At 48.1% G+C, this 22,228-nt stretch overlaps 1 protein-coding gene across 1 annotated transcript; it reads right to left on the bottom strand.

The window, feature by feature from the left end:
• Positions 1-383: 383 nt before the first annotated feature.
• MEX3B (mex-3 RNA binding family member B) lies at positions 384-2,946 on the bottom strand (the record flags this gene model as incomplete). Its single annotated transcript, XM_080914499.1, has 2 exons — positions 384-1,834; positions 2,670-2,946. 2 exons carry the CDS (start codon positions 2,944-2,946, stop codon positions 384-386), a joined length of 1,728 nt encoding a protein of 575 aa, XP_080770625.1.
• Positions 2,947-22,228: the final 19,282 nt, after the last annotated feature.

The following is a 22,228-nucleotide window of genomic DNA, read 5'->3' as shown; positions in this document are numbered from 1 at the left end:
TTCATAATTACTGTTCATTTTTTTCTACTTCAAGAAAATGGAAAACTTGTGGGGTTTTCTTTTGGAAGCTTCCTATTAAGTACAGTGTAAAAACTATCGTTACTAGAATGTCGCCGTTCCTATTATTTATAGAGCATGCAATTCAGGTGGTTCAGAGGCTACAGTACTCCTGATGCAGAGATCCTGGCAAGTTCCTTTGTTTAAAAATGACATTTTAAAAATGAGCGGATACTACAGCTTTCCAAGCTCCTCTGGGATCTCTGAGAATGAGGAGGTTGGGGTGGAAAGAGGCGGGCACCAGAGGCGTCTGGGCAGGTAGGCCCCAGGGAACAGGGGTCTAGGGAGGGGACCCTCCTTCCCTGCAGTGCGCGCGCGCACTGCCTTCAAGAAAAGATGCGGATGGCCTGAGTGACCGCCGTGTGGCAGACGGGACACTCAGGCTCGCTCTTCTCACAAATGCGGTTGGCACATTCCATGCAGAAGAGGTTGTGGCCACAGGGCACCAGCGCGGCGATCACTTCACTCTCGAAGCACACAGAGCAGTCGCGGCTGCCTTTGCGCCTCAGCCCGGAGGAAGAGGAGGAAGAGCTGGAGGAGGAGCTAGAGGACGAGGAGGAGCCCGAAGTGTCCGAGGAGGGCAGGCCAGGGAGCTGCGTCCCTAGCCCATTAGCATAGGCAGCATAGGCCAGGCCTCCACCGCCCGGGTCGCTGCGCACGCGGCGAGCAAGGTGGTGCTCTCCCGCCCCTGTGGCCATGTGCAAGGGCGGAGACAGGCGCGGGCAGCTGGTGCCCGGGTGCAGTCGGCGATGCACCAGCAACCCCAGATTGGCATTGGAGGGTGTGCTGCTGGCGCCACCCCCGGGAAAGACCACAGAGGACGACGAGGCAGATGAGGACGCCGAGGAAGAGCAGGAAGAGGATACTGGTGCTGCAGATCCACCTCCGGGGGACCGCTCGAACTGGGCCCAGAGAAGGGGTGTCCCGGGTGGTGGGGCGGGAGCTGGGTCGAAAGTAGGCTGAAGCTCAGGACCCCCGTCCGGGGAAGGAACCGTGGCGTCCCCTGCTGTGTAGGTGTAACCATTGCCATTGTTGTTGTTTCCATTGTGGGCAAAGCTGAGTGCGGGGCTGGGAGGGCTGTAGTCCGCCAGGCGTGAAGTAGCTGCTGCGCTGCCGCTGGTCCCACCTCCGAAGTAAGAGTCTGTGGATGCGCTGCCAAGTGAGCTGGAGCTATCGTTGCGATAGCTGGAGAAGGGCTTGCGGCCAGGTGTAGGAGTGATGCTTGGAGTGGGCTTGCTCCAGAGGCTGCCCGGCCCGGACCCGCCGGACCCGTGATGCAGATCAAAGCCCACGTCTGTGCCGTTGGCATGGAAGTCGTTCTCATCTGTCAGCTCGATGATGCCACCGGTGCGCAGCGCGATGTGAGCTTCGATCTCCTCTCTAGCGCGATCCACATTCTCTGGCATCCCAGTCACCTCGAAAACCGGCTCCTTGTCCCGGCTGGGTGTCACAATATACGTATGTGTCTGCTGTTGAATGCGCTTGATCGTGGCGCCCTTTGGCCCCACCACGAGCCCTACCACGCGGTATGGCACCCTCACTTGGATAGTGGTCTGTCCCGGCAGGTTGGGCGGTCCGGGCACAGCGCCGTTGAGAGCGGTGTTCTTGTTACGAGAGGCTCGGATCATGGAGAAGTGCTCTGCGGCAGAGATGATCTCCCTCCGAGCCATAGCCACATCCTCCTTCCTGCCCGTCACAACAAAGACAGGCTCCTCCCCGCGAACTGGGGTCTTGATGTAAGTGTTGGTCTTCGCCCTCAAAGCTTTGATTTTACAACCTGGGAGCCAGGGTTCGAGGGAGGGAGTAGGAGAAAGAGAGAGGGAGAGACACGCCCATTATCCCGGGGTAACCGCGGAGACCCGGGACAGCCCGCGCCCAAGGCAGCTGGACAGCAGAACACGCGACCAGAAAAAGGGGGCGTCTCCCTCACTGACCCCGAACTGCGCTAGGAGCTGGACCGCCGGCTCCATCCCCGAAACGCTCGAGGAATAAATAGCCCATTGGCTGTCTGGTCCTCCCCCGGGTGACTGCAGTCGCCCCAAGCAAAGCGCAGAACCCCAAAAAAAAGTCATCTAGGGAGATGCTTCTGGTATCCAACTGAGCACACCGACTGCCTTGAAGACACCAGGGGCTCCCGGGAAGCCGCGATCCCTAGGCTCTGGAGGACTAGGGGTGGGGTTAAGGGGGATGGCAGTCCTGGGACCCATTGTTCCTTCACTGAACAACTCCATTCCATTCCGTTTTCTAGAAATCCTGAATCCTCGTCCCATCGGACGCCCCCGCACCGCCCCCTCCCAAAGGACCACCAGAGGTCCCCTCCCCCAGTATCTTATATTTAAATCATCTTTCCTAGGGTGGACTAAGTCTGGAGCACTAGAGGAGGTGGCAGTGATTTTTGCAGGAGAAAGTGCATCCCGCCGCGGCACTGGCGCCGCGGTAGAAGACAGCCTGTCTGCACTTTCTTTGTCTAGTGCGCCGGCCCATCGCGCGGCTCTTCCTCCCTCCCCAAGGCTCCCCCGCGCCACAGCTCGCGTTCTTGCACCCGCCCTCATTGTGAGGCGGCGGCCGGAGATCCTACACACCCCTCTGGTCCCCATCCCTGCCTGACCCACCTTGCCGCCCTACGATCTCCGCGACGTGTTCGGAACTGGGTACCGGCACGCACTCGGTCATGTTCACGCTCTTCTTGCGCGGCTCGCTGTCGTACAGAGAGGCGCCCTCATCACTGTCCAGTCCCAACAAGGAGAGCTGGTCGAGCGCAAGCTGCAGGGCTCTTTGGTCATCCAGAGTCTCTCCCCCGCCGCTGCCACCGCCGCCTCCCCCGCCGCCGCCTCCCCCGCCGCCGCCGCTGCCGTTGCGCTCCAGGTCTGCAAACAGCGAGCTGGGCATCGCTCCGCCGTGCGCGCCGCGCCCCAGCCGGCTCTCTGCTCCGCAGCTAGAAGGTGCAGCCACAAAGGCAGCCGGGAAGCGGGTAGTCAGGGGCGGGGAGGCCGGTCGGCTGCGGAGGGCTCCGTGGTTCGTTTTTCGGCGCCTGGAGAAGTGGGTCTCTGCTTGCAGTCCGCACCGGGCAGTGTCTGCAAGAGCCCCCCCTTGGGTCCCCACCCCAGATCTGCTGGCGGTTGGGGTGGGGGCAGAGCTCGAGCGGCGGCAGCGCGTGCCCCCCGAGTGCCCGGCTGGCTGGCCACAATGCCGAGCGCAAAGCGAGCAGGCGAGCGACAGCAGCGTTTCTTTAAGGAGCCCCTCCCCGGCTCCTCCACTCCCTCCCTCCCTCCCTCCCGCCCGCCCTCACTCAGCGCTTTTTCCTCCTCTCCTACCCGCCTCTTGACTGAGCCTCTGCAGCCAGACGGCTCCGGAGGGGGACGAGGGAGGCGCAACGTCACCGGCGGGAGCTGACACTACAATGCTACTGACACTATCGCTGGGGGAGGCGATTGGCGCGCGCCAGGCCGGGGGCGGGCGGAGGCCGGGGCTGAGCGATCGGAGAGCCAGCGCCACCCCCATCGAGCTCGCCGCAGCCCGCCCCGGCCTCCTCCCGGCCGCGCCCCTCCCCCGCCGACGCCGCGAACGCCTCTCTTTGTTGTCTAATGCGGGACCGGCTGGCTTGGGACATTTCTCTGTACCTATCAGCCGAGGACAACTACTGCCCTCAAGTCTCTTTCCTCTCCAGGTTGAAAAGAAAAAGAGCCCAACTGATATCATCCGCCAGGCTCCAAAGAGCGGTCCTTCTGAAGTCCCGTTACTGCCCCCAAATAAAGTATCCCTGGAGCCGACTCGGCCACTAGGTGGACGGTATACTGTACAAGGCATCTGTACAACAGGGCGGCCCAACCCTGGGACGCGGAACCAGAGGCTCGAGGTCCTGGGCCCCACTGGTATTGTGACTGCTGGGCGCGAGCTGCCCACCTGCGCGGGAGCGCACACCACACAAAAGACACGCCCGCCCACACTGCCACTCGCGCGCGCGCCCACATTTCCGTCCCCTTGGGTAGCACTTTGCCCAAGTGGCCCTGAAAGAACGAATGCCAAACCAGAAACAGGTTGCAGCAAGGGCCCGACCCGCACCGCTGCCCGTGACCTCTAGGGCCCCCGCACATGCCTGGCGCGCGCGGACTGAGACCCCGCGGGCTCTCACACGCGCACGAGCGGCGCGCGGCCACTGCCCGGACGCCAAGCCCTACACCCGCCAGGGGATGGTGCGGGCGTGCGCGCCCGCCGCTCCCGGTCCCGCCCCTCCCCGCGGTCAGGCATGCGCAGTGCCTGAGAGGAGCCAGGAGCGCGCCGGCCCCGCCCTCCGCCCAGCCCGGCCCCGCCGGGGGTGTGTGGTCGGGCCTGGCGCTCTTTGTGAGCTTCTCGGGCTGGGGGTGGCGGCGGAGGAAGGGTGCGACGGGACTAGCGGGCGGCCAAGGCGAACTGCGCCCCCTCCTGGTTCCGACGGCGCAAGCGAGTAGGAGAGTTTGAGGGGCGGGCCGGGGCGGGGTTCGGGCCCGGGAGCTTCTCCCTCCTGCGAGAGGAGGACGCCCCTTCCTTGCTCCATGCGCATCCGCTTCTCCGTCCTTTGTTCCCGGAGCCCGCCTGTTTATCCGCGCCCTTGCGCCCTGCCTCAGGCTGTTAGGCCAGTAGTCCAGGGTTTCTCTAATCTTGTTACGGTCCGCCAGGAGAGACGCCTGCCTATGATCCTGAGGCTACTTGTCTACACTGCAGACTGGAGTACTGGAGAGCCCCTATCCCGTTGGGGGGCGACTCCAGGGACCTAGGGCAGATCTGATGGACCCAAAAAATGGGAGCGGGACCCCGGACTCCGGCTCTTATCCACAGTACCTCCCCTGCCCAATGCCTGGGTGGTTAAAAGTGACAATGGTTGGCAGCGCACTTGGGAATAGACTGTTCTGCCAGCGCCTGTACTTCCAAGCGAGCGAAGGTGATCCGGAGCTCCAAACTCACCTGGAGCTGTCTCAGCGCAGAGGTGCTGATTATTTCCCTGGAGAAATGAGGCTGAGGAGCCGCTTTACTGTGGCTATTTCCTCAGGATGTTTACGTCAGCCTCCCCAAGCTGGCTGTGTTTTTCTTCAAAGAAGCAGTTCTATGAGGGGGCGGGGTGAGGGAGAGGTGTCAGAAGATGGTGGTGCAGAGTTCGCTGACCAGTAGAGAATTCCTGCTTATGAACTCGGAGTCACGTTGATTTGGGAATGAGGAAGCAGTGCATTTGAGGACCCTAAACTAGGTACTGGAGCAAAGGCGCCCTGCCTAGAAAGAGTGACCCAAGAGGCTTGCATGAGGGCAGGAAGCAAGGGAGAGCCTGGCCTAAAGGCCCCTGCCTGTCATTCCAGCACTTGAGAGGATGAACGCGGCAAGGGATTCCAACCAATTCCAGGCCAGCCTCGGTTATATAGTGAGTTTTGGGCCAGTCTGGGTTACAATGTAATATCCGGATTTTAAAAGTCAACAAAAGGGGCAGTTATGAAAAGCTCGTTTTTCACCTTGCCAGCACAATATGTCAGCTTCCTTTTGGAGTCCACTGCTGTTCCTTTAAAAAGAATAGGAGATTATGACTGTATACATGTAGGTGGGATAGAGGGTCCCTCTGGAAACTTGCTATAAGGAACTTGCCCATAGATTTTTGCAAGCCTGTCATAACTCTATTCCCCCTGGAACCTGCATGTAATACGATTTCAGATGAGTTGCTCCTGAAAACTTGGAGGATTTGGCTCTTCACTGAAGTCCCCAGGGACCCTGTCTCATTAGCAAGAAGGTGAAGGCAATGCTTCACCAAGGTGACATGTTTAATGCCACTCTTCCCTGCTGGATGAAAGCGGAAACGGCACTTGCTTATAACTGTGAAAGATGGATGAAATCACACATTTTGCCCCACATGAAAGAAAGGTAGAAACTTCGACCAATCTCGACAAGTCTAGGTAGATCCAGACAAGGGACCTGTAAAGATGAGTGTTCTGGAATCATTGCATTGAATACATTCCGGAGAGCATTTCAGGGCTACTGGTGTGATAGAAATGGTAATGACGGATAACACCAGTCTCCATTCCCAGATGGACTTCTGTGTCAACCATGCAAAGACCAGTACCCATCTCCAAGGGGGCTGTCCTCACCAGAGACCTGGACGAAGGGAATTCATGTAGACTGTGGATGACAAGATGCTGGCTGGTGCCTTCCTACCAGCCGCTGCCCTTCTCTGCATGTAATACAGCATCCTGAATGCTGGTGTGCTTTCAGTCCCTTGAATATTTTTTCTCGAAATAATTCATGAATTTTCATTTCAATTTATGTCTTATAAGACATCATATAACTTGCAAGGCCTGCTTCTGGTTTTAAATACATACCCTAATCCCATAGGTTTTGTTTGTTTGGGTCCAGGCACCTATTAAACCCAAGAGCTTAACTATTTTCCTGATATAGGACACATACCCTCAAAAGCGTCTTCATGCAGCCATGTTATGTTTATTATTATAAGAGAAAAGTGTGTAGAGTATGGGCTGGCAATGAACATTTCCGTTGCTATAAAATATGAAAGGTTCCAGTTATCTCTCGAAAGCAAACAATAAAATGGCCTGTTTCCAGGGGGTCTGAAAAGCTGTTTTGCACACATCTTGCAAACTGAATACATGGCGAGAGAAAATCAAATCTCCATGTGAAAGAAAGCAAGCTCCCTTCAGTCTGTGCCGCTGAGCCCCAGTGAAGCACTGGTACAAAAATAAAGGAGATGGTGGGGAAAGGACTCTTCCCGGAGCCATTGTTCATGGGGAAAACAATTACACAGGGGGTCTGAGTGTGCAAAGGAGTAATCCACCTGGTATCCTAGCAGGACCTTGCAGAGAAGGTAAGTGTGCTGTGCTTCAGTGAAGAAGGTGCAAGAATTTATAGAGACCAGAGCTTTACAGCTTGTAGCATCTACTTAGGAACTCAATGCCTGCTTATTAGATGAATGAGTGAGCCAGGCAGAATAAGCCTTGAAGGCATAATTTCCTTAAGTACATACATGAATAATTCAGTCTCTAGGAAACAGTTCAAATGACTCCAGCCACAACAACATGACTTTGAGCAATGTTGGTAATCACAGATATTTATTACACACGTATGATATGCCAGGCAGTTTAGAAATGCTTTCCAATATAATGTAAGGTTTAATTCTATAATTGCCCTGAGTCAAAGACTGCTCATGTACCCACTTTACAGATGAAAGTTAGCTAAGTCCTTTATCCCAACAGAGGCAGATTTAACTCCAAGTCTATGAAGCTTTCATTCAGGGGCTCTCGCCTAACACCGCACTCCCAAAACACTGAAATCCTAGCAATTTTTTTGCCAGGCCATGCATTTCAGTAATGTTTTCAACAATGGCGTCTTACTCATTTTCTTAAGAACTGCTAAGATGAAGTAAGCTTCAGGACCGACAAATCTTAGAAAAACTATTGTCCCCAAGCTAATAGGAGGCATCAGACACTATGATCTTAACCAAGCCTAAGTTCCTTCCTGTCTCTGAGCCGTGAGTCCTCATCTGAAAGTTGGAAATATTTACAGCCCTATATCCTACAAACGGTTATAACAATCCCACATGAGAAGGGATATGAAAGTCTTCTGTTGGTCTTACGGTTTCCCATTGTCTCCGTATTCTTAACATGCCAGTGACACAGTTCATGCAACCGGAATCTATTTAGTGAAATATTTGAATAATGTAGAAAACCCTCTCCTTATGTTGACTGAACATAATAGACGTGTGTTGTGCACATGCATGCATTCAACTGTGTTTTCAGGCACTTAGCATTAAAAACAATGAAAAAATATTAAAAATGCATCCAAATCTTAATGGTTGCTTTTTAGGGAAAACAGTTTTTAATTTTCTGAATGTGTTAAGAACTAAATGTACGTCTTTAGTCAATTAATTTTCTAGGATCTGGAGAGAAGGCTCAGTGGAAAAAGTGCTGTTGGTTCAGCTACGAGGACCAAGGAGTTCGGATCCTTAGCACCCGCAGAACAAATCTGGCTTAGTAGCACATTGCTAAAAGTACAGGAGGGTAAATACAGGCAGACCCAAAGGACCAGCCAGCCCATCAGACTGCATAAGTGGCAAGCTCCAGGTCCCACAAGAGACCCTATTCCAAAGATAAAAGTATAAAGTTGAGAATGGTTGAGGGAGACACTCAGTGTCAGTCTCTGGCTTCCACAGACAAATGCTTACCACACAGGCAGGTAAATAATACATACTCGGGTGTGAGAGGTACTTAGTTTTAACTTTTAAATAGTTCTAAGGAGCAAAACAAACAAACCACTCCGTGTCCTGGCCACAGAGAGTTGCTCTCCAAAAACTGACCGCAGGGTCCCTTGGCCAAGGACAACATCAATACAGCTCATTGAACATAGATTGAGGTGGGGGTGTACCTGCATGGAGCCTTCATCCCTAAGTTCTATTATCTTTAATATGGGGAGGTATTCTGCAAGCTACTGCCAAAAAATAAAAAATAAAAAGAAAAAAAAATCCTAGTCATCAACCCAGCCACAAATTCTTTGACCTACAGTTCCAGAACTTGTGGGAATGGCTACTCAATGTCTGATTTAACTTGAGGTACACTCCATGAGAGGGAGCCATGCCCAAAACTGCCTGGAATGGCCAGTAACCAGTAGAGAATGAATAGCCTAGAGCCCAAGGTAGAACCAAACATGACTGGAAAAGCAACAAAAATCTATAAAATGATTCCTAATGATATTCTGCTATACTCATAAACCCATGCCTTGTCTAGTCATTATCAGAGAGGCTTCCACCAGCAGCGGATGGAAGCATATGCAGAGATCTACACCCAGACAGACATCATGCAGAGAAAGAGAGAGAGAGAGAGAGAGAGAGAGAGAGAGAGAGAGAGTCTAACTTAGAGTCTCTATCAGGTACATCTCCTCAGAGTTTGGAGAATCTAGTGGAAGAGAGGGAGGAAAGATTGTAGGAGTCAAAGGTATGAGGACACCAGGAGAACATGGCCCACGGAGTCAACTGTGCAAGGAGCATATATGCTCAGATTGAATCAGCAAGCACACGAGCCTGTCCCAGGGCCTTTAGGTATACGTGACGGCTATCAGCTTGTTTTCATGGGACTCCTAATGGGGAGCAGGTATGTGTCTGACTCTTTTGCCTGCTCCTGGGACTGTTTTCCTCCAACTGGGCTGTGTTGTGCAGGTTCAGAGTAAAGGCTTTGGCTTTGTCATTGTAGTTTCTTTGGCCGTGTTTGGTTGTTGTCTCTCAAAGGCCTGCTATTTTCTGAAGGGAGGGGAAGGGGAGATAGATGGGAGGGAGAGATGAAGGGAGGTAGGAGGACTGGAGGAGGGGGAAATTGTGGTTGGAACGTATTGAATAAGAGAAGAATCTTTCAAATTAAAAGAGAAGGAGATACTATCTGTTGCAGTAAATATTAAAAAATAAAAATGGTTTATCTCTTTACCAGCCCTGTGGTCTCATTCCTCAGGCCTAACCCTGATACGGAACTGCGCCTACCTCTATCACTCGGCCTGAACACAGTCCGAGCCACCACCACGGCTCTGGGCAGTCTTCCTCCACCTGTCTTCCTCCATCCCGGGTGTTCGTTTACCCTAAAACTCAACACAAACACAACTCTACAGCCTGACAGCTTTTATACATTCAACTCTCAATCCACAAACCCTCTACACAACAAGATTACATCAAATAGACAAAGATACAAGTTGCCCTTCTATATGAGATACTAGACCTATAAAATCCTTAAGTTCATAGCTAGTTAACACCAATCAATATCACCTGGGGCTAGCTGGTTCTTGGGAACCTCCATCTTGCCAAGACCTCCACCCTCCATCCTCTGACTTTCTCTGACCTCTCCTCTCTCCCTTGCCCCGCCTAGTCGCTGGCTTTCCTTTATTTTACTAATTAAAATGTGTATGTTCAGATGAAGTCACCTCTTGAGCAGCTAACTAGGCTGTCCTTCTTGGGGAAGTGGAATTAACATTAAAATACAAACAACTTCAGGACTATCTAAGCCCATTCCCGCACCAGTTTATATCTCTTTAAGCTATTAGAATAGTGAGAGTAGAAAGGGCAAAAATCCTGGACATGTATTAAATCAGCCAGTAATAAAACAACTGGACTTCTAAAGTTTAACATCACTTAAGTCAATAGTCAGTGACAGCATTCTGCGATACCAGGAAGGAAGAAGAAAAACTTGTCAAAAAGCCCAGGATTCCAGGGTGAAAGTTCACAGTCCTTAGCAAAATGGTAAGGCTTTCTTCTTTCTAATCAGGGGTCAGACATGAAAACCCTACCTTTATCAGCTATAAAACTGATTAAGCACATAGGAAGCCAGACTTGGGATGTCTAGAGACCTCACTTGACAGTCAGCACACAAAAGGCCAGTGTTGGACACTGTCAGTCTTAAGCCAAAGGTTTGTAAATTGTAGGGCCAGAGGATAAAGCCAGGATCAGAGGCTTTCAGTGAGACTCTCTTGCTTCATCTTGTGAGGAAGTCAGTCTAGTCTAGTGAACATCTTCCATGACCCATACTTTGGCCCTGAGACGTGTAAGAGCAGCACCTGAGGTATCTTCCTTATCTTCCTTCTGTCTGTGGCACACAATTGCCTCTGGATGAAGAAAATTTGTCCAGAGATTGCATATCCTGCTTGTGGACTCTGTGGTAGCACAAACATCATCGTGGTGGCATTAGCTGTTCTTGCCATAGAGGTAAAAAATAAAATAAGTAATTTATATCAGCATTTGATGCCAAGTAAACATTTTATTATTTAACTCTCATGGGTATCCATTAGAGATGATTGGTTTTTTTGTTTGTTTGTTTGTTTTGTTTTGTTTTGTTTTTTTATTCTATAAGCCAACTTTCCCAAGTCCACATTTCTAGGAAGAGTCAAGGCTAGAATGTCAGCATCCAGACTCCAGCTGGCCTCCTGAAATAAGCTCTGTCCAGGAAAACCCAGTGTGAATTGTGAGGACAGAAAACCGCAAAAGTGGAAATAATGAAATAGCAATCACTCTGCAGACAGGCAGCTGATGAGGTTCCTCAAAGTCGTATTGTGTCAGTGAGATGTCAAGTGGTCATAAAAGTCAATGAGCAGAAGGGAAGCGAGTGCCTCTTCTAAACAGACAAACTGGGGAAGGACAGTGGATAATGGGAGGGTCTGAGAGCTTTGCCATATCTCAACAAATTAAATGGAATTAAAAGAACTATCTGAGCAGAATAGTTAGAACCTGTACAGGACAAAGCAAGGACAGATAATCTCAGAAGGCAAACACTGGAATAAGATAACTTCCTTAAGCCAAGAGTCGTCTGCAGGTGGGTGGCCCGCCTCCCTGTTGATGTACAGTCATGACTGTGTACACAGGTGACGTTTATCCACTTACAAGGGGGGCATCTTTCACTGGCTGACTTTCAGCTGCTCGTTTGGTTCATGGGCTTTAGCTTTCTCATCTGAAATCATCTCATCTCATCATAAAAAAACATCTATAATGAGATCTGATGCCCTCTTCTGGTGTGTCTTAAGATAGCTACAGTGTATATAATAAATAAATAAATCTTTTTTTTAAAGGCATAAAGTACCAGTAAATGAGTAACTCTAGCCATAGAAAAACTCACTTATCTTTGAACAAGATTGTGCTTAGGTAGGTAGGCTCTGGTACATTTTGCAAAGTTAAGGTCAAGGTCTCAGGAAATAGAAAGATCTAATTAGTTCTCACATGCTTAGAAGTTGTGGCCCTGACCCTGCGGCTTCTTCGGTGCTCATCTGTGAAGCAGGGGCTTGGAGCAATAGGCACTGATAACAGAAGTGACACTTGTTGGTTCAAGTGGTGACAAGCATCACTAATAAGAATTCTACAAAAGAAGAAATGGGGGAGCCCTCTGCACTCTATTTATGCTATGCTATACAGCTGCAAAAAAAAAAAAAAAAAAAAAAAATCAAATGGCACATAATGACATCCAAAATCAGACAGCAGACATAAAACAAATCGAAACGGAAATGAATTTACTATATAACAAGCTGGCTTTTCAACAAACAGCAGTTATGGGCTATTTTTAGTGTGTGTGTGTGTGTGTGTGTGTGTGTGTGTGTGTGTGTGTGTGTGTTTTTAATGGTAGGAATTGAATTTAAGGCCTCGTGTGTCAAGTGAGCACACTACCACTGGGCTGTATCCTCAGCTCTCACAACATATATTCAGATAAATTTCAGGTGTCCTAAGGGGTTCATTTTAAAGTAATTCAGTTGTAAAAAGAACTAACAGAAATAAATACCACTGTTTTGTAGTAAGGGAAGGGCTTTCTAAGCATGATTCTAATGGTGGAAACAATGTAGGGAAATACCTACAGAAGCAAACTTAAAATTGTACCACATAGCAGGGTTCCCCAAGTATGCTGTACATAACCCCAGGTGTACTGGGGGGGGCAAAGAAGTAGAGCAGTAACATTGTTTTTCTTTTTCTTTTCTTAATATATGAACTTGAACTAAAACAGTAAGCAAATAATGAATGTTACCGCTGGTTCTCATATTAGGCAGATGGATGGATGGATGAATAGATTGATAATAGATAGATAGATGGATAGATAGATAGATAGATGATAGATGATAGATGATAGATAGATGATAGATAGATAGATAGATAGATGATAGATAGATAGATAGATGATAGATAGATGATAGATAGATGATAGATAGATGATAGATAGATAGATAGATAGATAGATGATAGATAGATAAATGATAGATAGATAGATGATAGATAGATGATAGATAGATGATAGATAGATAGATAGATAGATGATAGATAGATAGATGATAGATAGATGATAGATAGATGATAGATAGATAGATGATAGATAGATAGATAGATGATAGATAGATAGATAGATGATAGATAGATAGATGATAGATAGATGATAGATAGATGATAGATAGATAGATAGATAATAGATAGATAGATAGATGATAGATAGATAGATGATAGATTGATAGATAGATATAGATAGATAGATAGATGATAGATAGATGATAGATAGATATAGATAGATAGATAGATAGATAGATAGATAGATAGTAATAGATGGATAGATGGATGGACAGATAGATGGATGGATGGAGGACAGACAGACAGATGATATGTAGATGAGATGAGAATACCCAGTGATAAAACAGAAGCTATAAACAAGAACATTCTGATAAAGCTAATTCATACACACACACACACACACACACACACATACACACACACTCCCAACAATAACCCACATATTGTATATTTAAATACTCAGAAGTTATGAATGAAGCTAATAAAGAGGCTTCTTGTAAGAGGTTCACAAGAGAACTCAATGATCTGAAACTGGATTAGAATTTAAAACTCTTGCTCTCTGCTGAGTATGCTTTGGACTGGGCTCACTCAGGGAACTCAGATCCACAGTTCTCACCTCTCTTCTCTTGGTTCCCTTCCCCCAAGACCCACCCATACCACTAATAGGTCCCAAGTGCACATCACACACAGTTCCATCTGCATACTGAAGCTTCCCCAAAACAATCAGACCCTTGGATAGCACTAAACCCTGGGTTTCCACACTTGCAGTGAAGGTTCTGAATGAAATGTCAGAGAGAGAGCCACGTAGACACACAACCAGTCCTTTTGGACAGGGAAGGGGAATAGCTGCTTAAGGTAAGGATAGAAAACTAAGGAGATATAGGAAGGAAAATGGGGGTCCAGATGGAGTCTCTCACCAGCTGAGGGTCACCAATGCCAGCATAGTTAACACTTCCTGTGAAGGATTGCCTACAATTACACAACATTTCTGTGATAGAGGGGCTTCAAATATAAAATATTCAATAGCAATGAACCACACTTTATTTAGAGCTGAGTATATATGGCCTTCCTCCTTTCCCAAATGTAAACTTAGGGCTTTTATAGAACTCTCAAAAGAAACCTTATCAAAGGCAAAAGGTGTGTTTTAAGAACTTGTGTAACCATTGTGACTCAAGGACTTATCTTATTTTATTAAAATTCTACCAAAGATGCCACCTCTGCTCCCAGAACTGCCCTACAATCTCATTTATAAAGAAAAAATGCCACACTATACAGGGGCACATGCTCCACCATGTTTATAGCAGCCTTATTTGTGATAGCCAGAAGCTGGAAACAACCCAGATGTCCCACAACAGAAGAATGGATACAAAAAATGTGGTTCATTTGCAGAAATGAACACTACTCAGCTAATAAGAACGAGGACATCATCAGTTTTGTAGGAAAATTGATGGAACTAGAAAATATCATCCTGAGTGAGACCCAAAAGGACATGCATGTACTCACTAATAAGTGGATATTAGCCAAAAATTCAGAATACCTAGGATACAATTCATAGAACTCAAGAGGGTTAACAAGCCAAAGGACCCAAGTGAGGATGCCTCAGTCCAACTTGGTAGGAAGAAGAAAGCAATTACAGAGGGTTGGGGGGAGGCAGAGGGAGGGACAGACCTGAGTGGGAGAGGGGACAGGGATGGGAAAGGGGAAACATGATTAGGTACTGGGGGGTAGACAGGACTGAAGCCCTGAGGGACAGCAGAAAGAATGGAAACAGGCAACCTCAGTAGAAAGGAGGTGGGAGGACCCTCTAGAATGTTCCAGAGACCTGGGAGGTGAGAGACACTCAGAACTCCGAGGGACCTTGGATGAAGTGCTTTATAGTGGGAAGGGGAAGCTCCTAGAGCCCACTTCCAGTGGTGGAGCAGGACATCAAGTGCAGGGATGGGGTTGCCGCCCACAGTCAAAAGCTCTGACCCAGAATTGTTCCTGTCTAAAGGAACTGCAGGGACAAAACTGGAGAAGAACCCGAGAGAAAGGAGGTCCAGTGATAGGCCCAAATTTGGATCCAGCTCAAAGGAAGGCCAGGCCCCTGACACTGTTACTAATGCTGTAGTGTGCTTGCAGAAAGGAGCCTAGCATGGCTGCCCTCTGAGAGGCCCAACAAGCAGCTGAAAGAGTCAGATGCAGATACTAGCACCCAATTAACAGATGAAAGCCGGGGACCCCTGTGGTTAAATTAGGGAAAAGTTGGAAGAAGCTGAGGGGGAGGGCAACCCCATAGGAAGACCAGCAGTCTCAAGTAACCTGGTCCCCAGAGATCTCTCAGACACTGAGCCACCAAGCAGGAAGCACACAGCAGCTGATATGAGGCCTAGACACAGACACAGCAGAGGACTGTCTGCTCTGGCCTCAGTGAGAGAAGATGCTCCTAACCCTTGAGAGACTTGAGGCCCTCGGGAGTCGGGAGGTCTGGTGGGGAGAGGGTGGAGTGGTAAGGACATCCTCTTGAAGATAGGGTTGGGGTGAGGGAAGGAGGTGTGAGATGTGGAGCAGTAGGGTCTGGGGGATGGACCAGAAGGGTGATGAAGACTGGACTGTAAAAAGGATTAAAAAATTAAAATGAAAGAAAAACGATTTTTATAAAGAAGGTTGTCAACCTTTCTAGACAGTAGGCAGGGCCCAGGTGTTCCTCTGAATCTCTCCTTATTTTAAATTGCCAGAACAGTGCCTCCAGAACAGACCCTCTAATTCTAAAGGGGAGGGTCTTAGCCACCCTTTTAGGGTGTATCCCAAAAGCACCAAAATTGTATATACTTACCGTTACAGCAACACTACTGCTGAAACAGTTAAGCATGGATCTCCCCATGAGATGCCTTCACCCACACTTGGGTGTGCCTTATTCTTTCTCTTATCCCTGTGTCTATGATCGTTTATTCTTAATAAACTCAAATTTTGCTGCAAACTTGCTCAACCTCAAGTTTCTCTCCTGCAGTGAAGCTATGAACTCTGTCTTCCCCTAAGTTGAGGTGTCTTATCGACCTTCATGGGCTGCTGGAGTTTCATGGCTGGGGAGGCCTACAACCAAAGGACAGCATACAGCCTGTCTGCCGCAGGGGCCTCTCCTACCCAACATAACTTGATTGACCAGATGAGTCAGACTTTACTACTGAGATACATGCTCATAGTCTCTCCATATTACACATGACAAACCAAGTGGACTTGGGAAGCTCAGGGTGCCACAGCTGTTGAGAATCTTTCCATGTGTAGCATCTGCCACTGACTCCTTCCTTCCTCCTTCCTCCTTCCTTGCTTCCTCCTTCCTTCATTCCTCCCTCCCTCTCTCCCTCCCTCCCTTTTTATCTTTTCTTGCCTTTGCACTTCCTTCCCTCTCTCCTTTCCTTCATAGACAGGCATTTAGAAAATAAGTTTTGTGCCTGGCACTCTGGGCATCAGAGCTCACAACAGTCAGGGCAGAAGGCTGGAAGAAAGTAGGAGCCAGTGAGAAGCCTGGCTTTGCTGACACACCTATGAACTCACAGGAGCAAAGGCGGGGCAGATTTGCATCTGTTGATCTGTTAGTTGCCTTTGATTTCAGTCTTCCTGCTGTGGAGGGGAGGGGTGTAATCCTGCCTTTTTCTTGAAGTGGGGGTGGGGGGGGGGGCTCAGGGCTTTTCAAACACTTTTCCCTGTGGATGAATTCCAGACAGTTAGCCAAAACTGGGGAGTGCTTCCTGCAAGCACAGGGGCCACCGTGATTAACTCCGATGCTACTACTTTATTACTGCAGTAAAAGCTGACTAAAACATTCCGTGACCCACATTCCTGCAGAGTTACAAAGACAACTGTCCTGAAGACCGCGATGGTCTATGGGGATGGAGAAGGTGGAGAAAATGCTGCAGGCCAGAGGACTGTTCTATGCTCCTCCTGATAGTCCTGCACCTCAAAGTAGGAGAAAAAGAACAGACAGATGTGGTGGATAACGTTTCGTGTATCATTGCTTTTGTTTTTAGACTGCATGACACCAGACTGTTTCTAGTGTACAGATGCTCACTTTAGAACAAGAGAAAAAAATTACCTGGGGTACCTGAGGCTGCAAAGGGAAGGTTAGGTTGGTTTCAGATGCTATACAGCTACTAATATTAAATTCATGTGGATCTACATAGAGGAAACGGTCAGCATGTAGTGTTAAAATAGCTTTGTACTTGGGGGACAGAACCCTAAAAAGAAAATCCACATATGCTGTTAACATTGGCAACCTGAATGTTGATTGTTGATTGACCATGTATTTTCACTAATAGCCTTCATTGTTTCTAGAAAGGATTAAATTCCCAGGAAATATGCCCTGAGAAATTATGTAAACATTCCCTGGAGAGTGTCTCTCCTGGCACTAAACATTCCAGCAGAAGAGACTCTTAATTTTAAAGCTCTGTATCACACACACACACACACACACACACACACACACACACTTTCCTGTACTTCCTTTTGCAGGTGGGCAGTGGAGGAACTGGCCTGCCCTGGGTTGAGTGCTCCCCCTTCCCAAGATGTTCTTGGCTGCAGGTCAGTTGCTAAACTGAGGCTGTGCATGGGCTGTGAGGAAAACTGGCCTCATTCAGGAACGTGGTGTTTACTCTACAGCCCCACCGTCCCCACGCCCACCCTGCCTGCTTAGCTACCTGGGATAGATGAAGTTCCTTTAATCACCTACACACCACACGCTGAGTACAGATTTTTATCTTTCTTTGCAGGATCTGGGGAAGCAGACACACCAGAATCAGAGCGGGGGTGGGGGGGGGGAAGGCTGAGGAAGCATCCGGGAAGGCTATCTCCAACGCATTCTTATCTTAAAAGCTTGAGATTTCTTTAAAAATTAAGTGTCTCCAAGCAGGGCATGAGTATATAATATGGTCATATTGGTCCAGGCTAAGGCAGAGTGGGAAAGAAATCACACTCCCCTGAAATGTTCCAAAACTGACCCTCAACTCTCATCCTTCCCCTCCTCTGCCTCCTCCTACTCTTCCTCCTCACTTTCCTTCCCCATCCCCCACAACCTCCCCTTCCCTTCTCATTCACTGGCTGTCAGGAATCACTGGAAGCTCATAGACTCCATTTCTACGCCGGATGCACAGAGCCTTTCAGGACTGTCTCCATTTACTCATTTGTAGAATCTGGAAGGTAATGGGTCGCTTCTGAAAGGCACTTGTTTCAAATTATTTCATTCTTCTAACATGCCGCTAGGCTCCAAGCTCTGCCAGATAGGACTCGGCCAACACCAGTCATGAGGACCTCAACTTGCACTTTGCTCTTGCACCAGCACATCACACTGCTCACACCTAGGACTCCATCCTCAGTGACATCACACTGCTCACACCTAGGACTCCATCCTCAGTGACTTCACACTGCTCACACCTAGAACTCCATCCTCAGTGACTTCACACTGCTCACACCTAGGACTCCATCCTCAGTGACATCACACTGCTCACACCTAGGACTCCATCCTCAGTGACATCACACTGCTCACACCTAGGACTCCATCCTCAGTGACTTCACACTGCTCACACCTAGAACTCCATCCTCAGTGACTTCACACTACTCACACCTAGAACTCCATCCTCAGTGACTTCACACTGCTCACACCTAGATCTCCATCCTCAGTGACTTCACACTGCTCACACATGGGACTCCATCCTCAGTGACATCACACTGCTCACACCTAGAACTCCATTCTCAGTGACTTCACACTTCTCACACCTAGAACTCCATCCTCAGTGACTTCACACTGCTCACACATGGGACTCCATCCTCAGTGACATCACACTGCTCACACCTAGAACTCCATCCTCAGTGACTTCACACTGCTCACACCTAGAACTCCATCCTCAGTGACTTCACACTGCTCACACCTAGAACTCCATCCTCAGTGACTTCACACTGCTCACACATGGGACTCCATCCTCAATATCCTTGTTTCAAATTATTTTCACTTCATAGTTGTTATGGGGCTAAGACTGATAGAAACCATACTTGTACTGATATCTATCTTCCCCTGAGCCCCCCTCCCCCCACACACTCGCATGCACACATGCACAGCCTTCATCTCTCACCAGGATCTTGGGACTCTGTCCACACTCCTCTCCCTTTCCCTAACTGATCCAGACTCACCCACTTCCCCTGCCGGATGGGAAACCTTCACTTTTCTTTCTCTGTGTTACTTACTTCAGGAGCTCTTTAACCTTTGTGTCTTGGTTTTCCCTTTGGGGAAATGTGAGGCTATTCGTTCTACAACACTCAGTGGAGTTAGCCTGAGAACAAAATAGAATTTACGTATAAACTCTCTACGTGGGCCTGCTGGAGATGTGAGCTAATGCCTAGATAGAGCACCAATAATCGGCTAAAGAAACCATTTCACCAAGTTTAACCTGGTGAACTAATGATTTTATTAGGGTCACTTAAAGGAACATAGATGACTCAAGCAGCTATGTTGCTGAAAATCCACCCCAGCATGGCTGACCTCATAAAAGCTGTATCTCTGGAACTCTCTGCACAACTTGCAGACAATTCTATAAGACAGTCTCCTCACTCCAGTAACTGTGACTTATTCAGTCTCAAGGATGGGCTTCATGGGGGCTGGGCATCATGAGTCTTGTAATGTTTTTAGGAACTCTCAGAACTTTGCTGTGAGTTTATCATCTCTAAAGAGTGTAGCCACTGGGAGGAAATAGAAACACAAGAGGTTTTGAAGACGTAGTGGGGCAGGGGTTGTAAGGCAGAAAGACAGTCCAGGGCTTAGTGGCTGCCGTTTTCATGCTGGGCCCAGGCATGGGGGTGAGAAGGTGAAAAGCTGGCTGTGCACAGCCTTGCCATAGTGAATGGGCAGCAGATGCAGGCTACAGATAACCTCAACTGTTCGCCTCACAGAGAATGAGTCTGCACTCACACAGATGCTACTGTGCCCTCAGCCCTGTGACCCAGCAGGAGCATGCTCTAGTTGTAGGCCTCACTGTTCTTGAGAGATCTACATCTGTGGCTGGAAACCAGCCACCATCTGTGTGATAGGGGCTCTGGAAGCACAGGCGTGCCTGTGCTCCCAGCGTCACATCTGCAGGGAAACTCTTAGCTGCTGCTTGAACGGGGCCAACTGAACTGTGGACACATTCAAGACTCGTGAATAGGTCCAGCACAGGCCATGCTGGTCCAGGCCACACTGGTCTGTGTGACTGCAGGCTAGCACAGTCTTCAGGCTCCGCGGCCTCCAGGCTATAAAACCTCTGTCCGGAATGATGATTTTTGTTCCCACTTAAATTTTAGTTGTTCTGTTGTTGTTTGGCTGGTTTCATTTTGTTTTGTTGTTTTGTTCTTTTCACTTTCAACTAGAACTTAATTCAAACTTACAGAAAATCTGTAAAACTAGAAATAATGCAGCGTCCTCGTCCATTCAGAGTCTTACGTCGTTGCTGGAGCTGTTGGTGCCACACATTTCTCCCACTGTCTTTGTCTTCGGTGTCTTTCTGCTTCACCTTTCTGTGATGCTCTTCCCCTCATGTACACACACACACACACACACACACACACACTTCCTGAAACAGCTGAGAACCAGGTACACACCATAGCCCTTGAACTTGGAATTCTTCATTACCCATTTTCTAAGAATGAGGTGTTCTCTTACAAAACTATATTCCATGAATTAACTTTGGTAAACTCAACCTTGAAAGAATTTTATAAAATCTACTGTCTAGTTCCAATGCTGTCCATAAGGTCAGAGTTTTTAAAATTCTCTTTCATGTGTGTGTGTCTGTGTGTGTGTGTGTATGTGTGTGTGTGTGTGTGTGTGTGTGTAACTAAAAATATATATTTGTGTTATATGTATGTTATATATATATGTATGAAAGATGCATTCATATACATTACATATACACATACACATACATACACACATATACACATACATATATGAGAATCCCAACTACATTAAACTGGACCTACCTAGTAGATCATACTTGTAATCTCAACCCTTGGGAGGCTGAGGCAGAAACATGGAAAATTTGAGACCAGCTTGGATTGTATAGCAAAATTCTGTTTCAAAAAACTAAAAACAAAATAACTACTGTATTTTAAAGAACCATATACATTATAAAGTCCCCAGATTTCTGGGATGTGCCCTATGTTATTTCATGATACTGTTCCTGTTGTAAAAATGACATGAGAGTCTGGTGTTTGTCATTCAGCTAGAGGCTGGAGTCTCCGGTGTTTAAACAACAAAGCACATCATGTAAGGCCTCAGGGATGGCTTGCTGGAGGGAAATGGCCAGGCCCATAGCAGGTTAACCTACACCTCCAACAGTTAGCCATGAAGCATCCCCTAGGCTGGACACCAAAGGCACAAGTGCAGAAAGTCTCTGATCCAGACCTCCTGGTGTGTCAACTGAGAAGCCAGACTTAGCAGGAATGCAACCTGATTGTACCACACAGCTGAACCCACACACTGTCACCACCGCCACTTTCTGGGAGACTCGGCCAAGTAACTATGCCTGAGTCGGTTTCCTCATCCACAGATGCTCCTTGTCTTAGGATGGGGTTACATGACCCTTAAACCCTAAGTTGAAAATATTCTAAGTTCAAAAATGAATGTATAGGTTGAGTATCTTTTCTGTGAAATGGAGAACTTTTTTAGATTTCTCTAGATTTGAAAAGATTCAAATATGTATATTGAGATAACCCAGGGATAGAATTTACAAGTCCTAAACACAAATTTAGCTTGTGTTTCATACATTCTTTTACACACAGCCTAAAGGTAATTTTATGCAATATTGTAGTTCACCTGCATTTTGACTACAACCTGTCACATGTATGGGACTGTCCACTTGAAGTGTTATTGACCTGCTACCTGATAACTTACAGCCACATAGAACATTCTGGATGGAGGCTGCTTTCCCTTGTGATGTCCTAGCCACCGGAGGCTGAAGCTTCCTGCTACCCAGCATGGAAAGAATTGAAGAAAGAGGGAGACAAATTGTTGAAAGCGAGGCTTAGAATGAGTACCTGTCACCTTCACCCAGTCATGGAAACAAAGTCAAGAAATGGAAACATTGTAAACAAAGGGCTAGCTGTAATGGTGAAGCCAGCAGTGCAGGGTGCTGTGAGGAACAAGTGGAAACACGACTGAAGCAGGAATGGATACATTCGTGCTACTCTCACGGCAGAAGACAGCTGTAGAGAGCCTGGCCAGAGGACGCAGGACATGGAGCCCATGTCTCTCAAGTGAGAAGTCTTCAGAGGAGGTATTCAAAGGGAGATTTGAAAGGTGATTTATAGACACTGACTGGGCAAAGCCCAGAAGCTGAAGAAAAGAGTAGGGTATTCAGT

The sequence above is a fragment of the Micromys minutus genome, assembly GCF_963924665.1.
Source record: "Micromys minutus genome assembly, chromosome: 3".
Lineage (NCBI taxonomy): Eukaryota > Metazoa > Chordata > Mammalia > Rodentia > Muridae > Micromys > Micromys minutus.
Note: the sequence above shows the minus strand (reverse complement) of the source record. Positions and strands in the feature narration are given on the sequence as shown.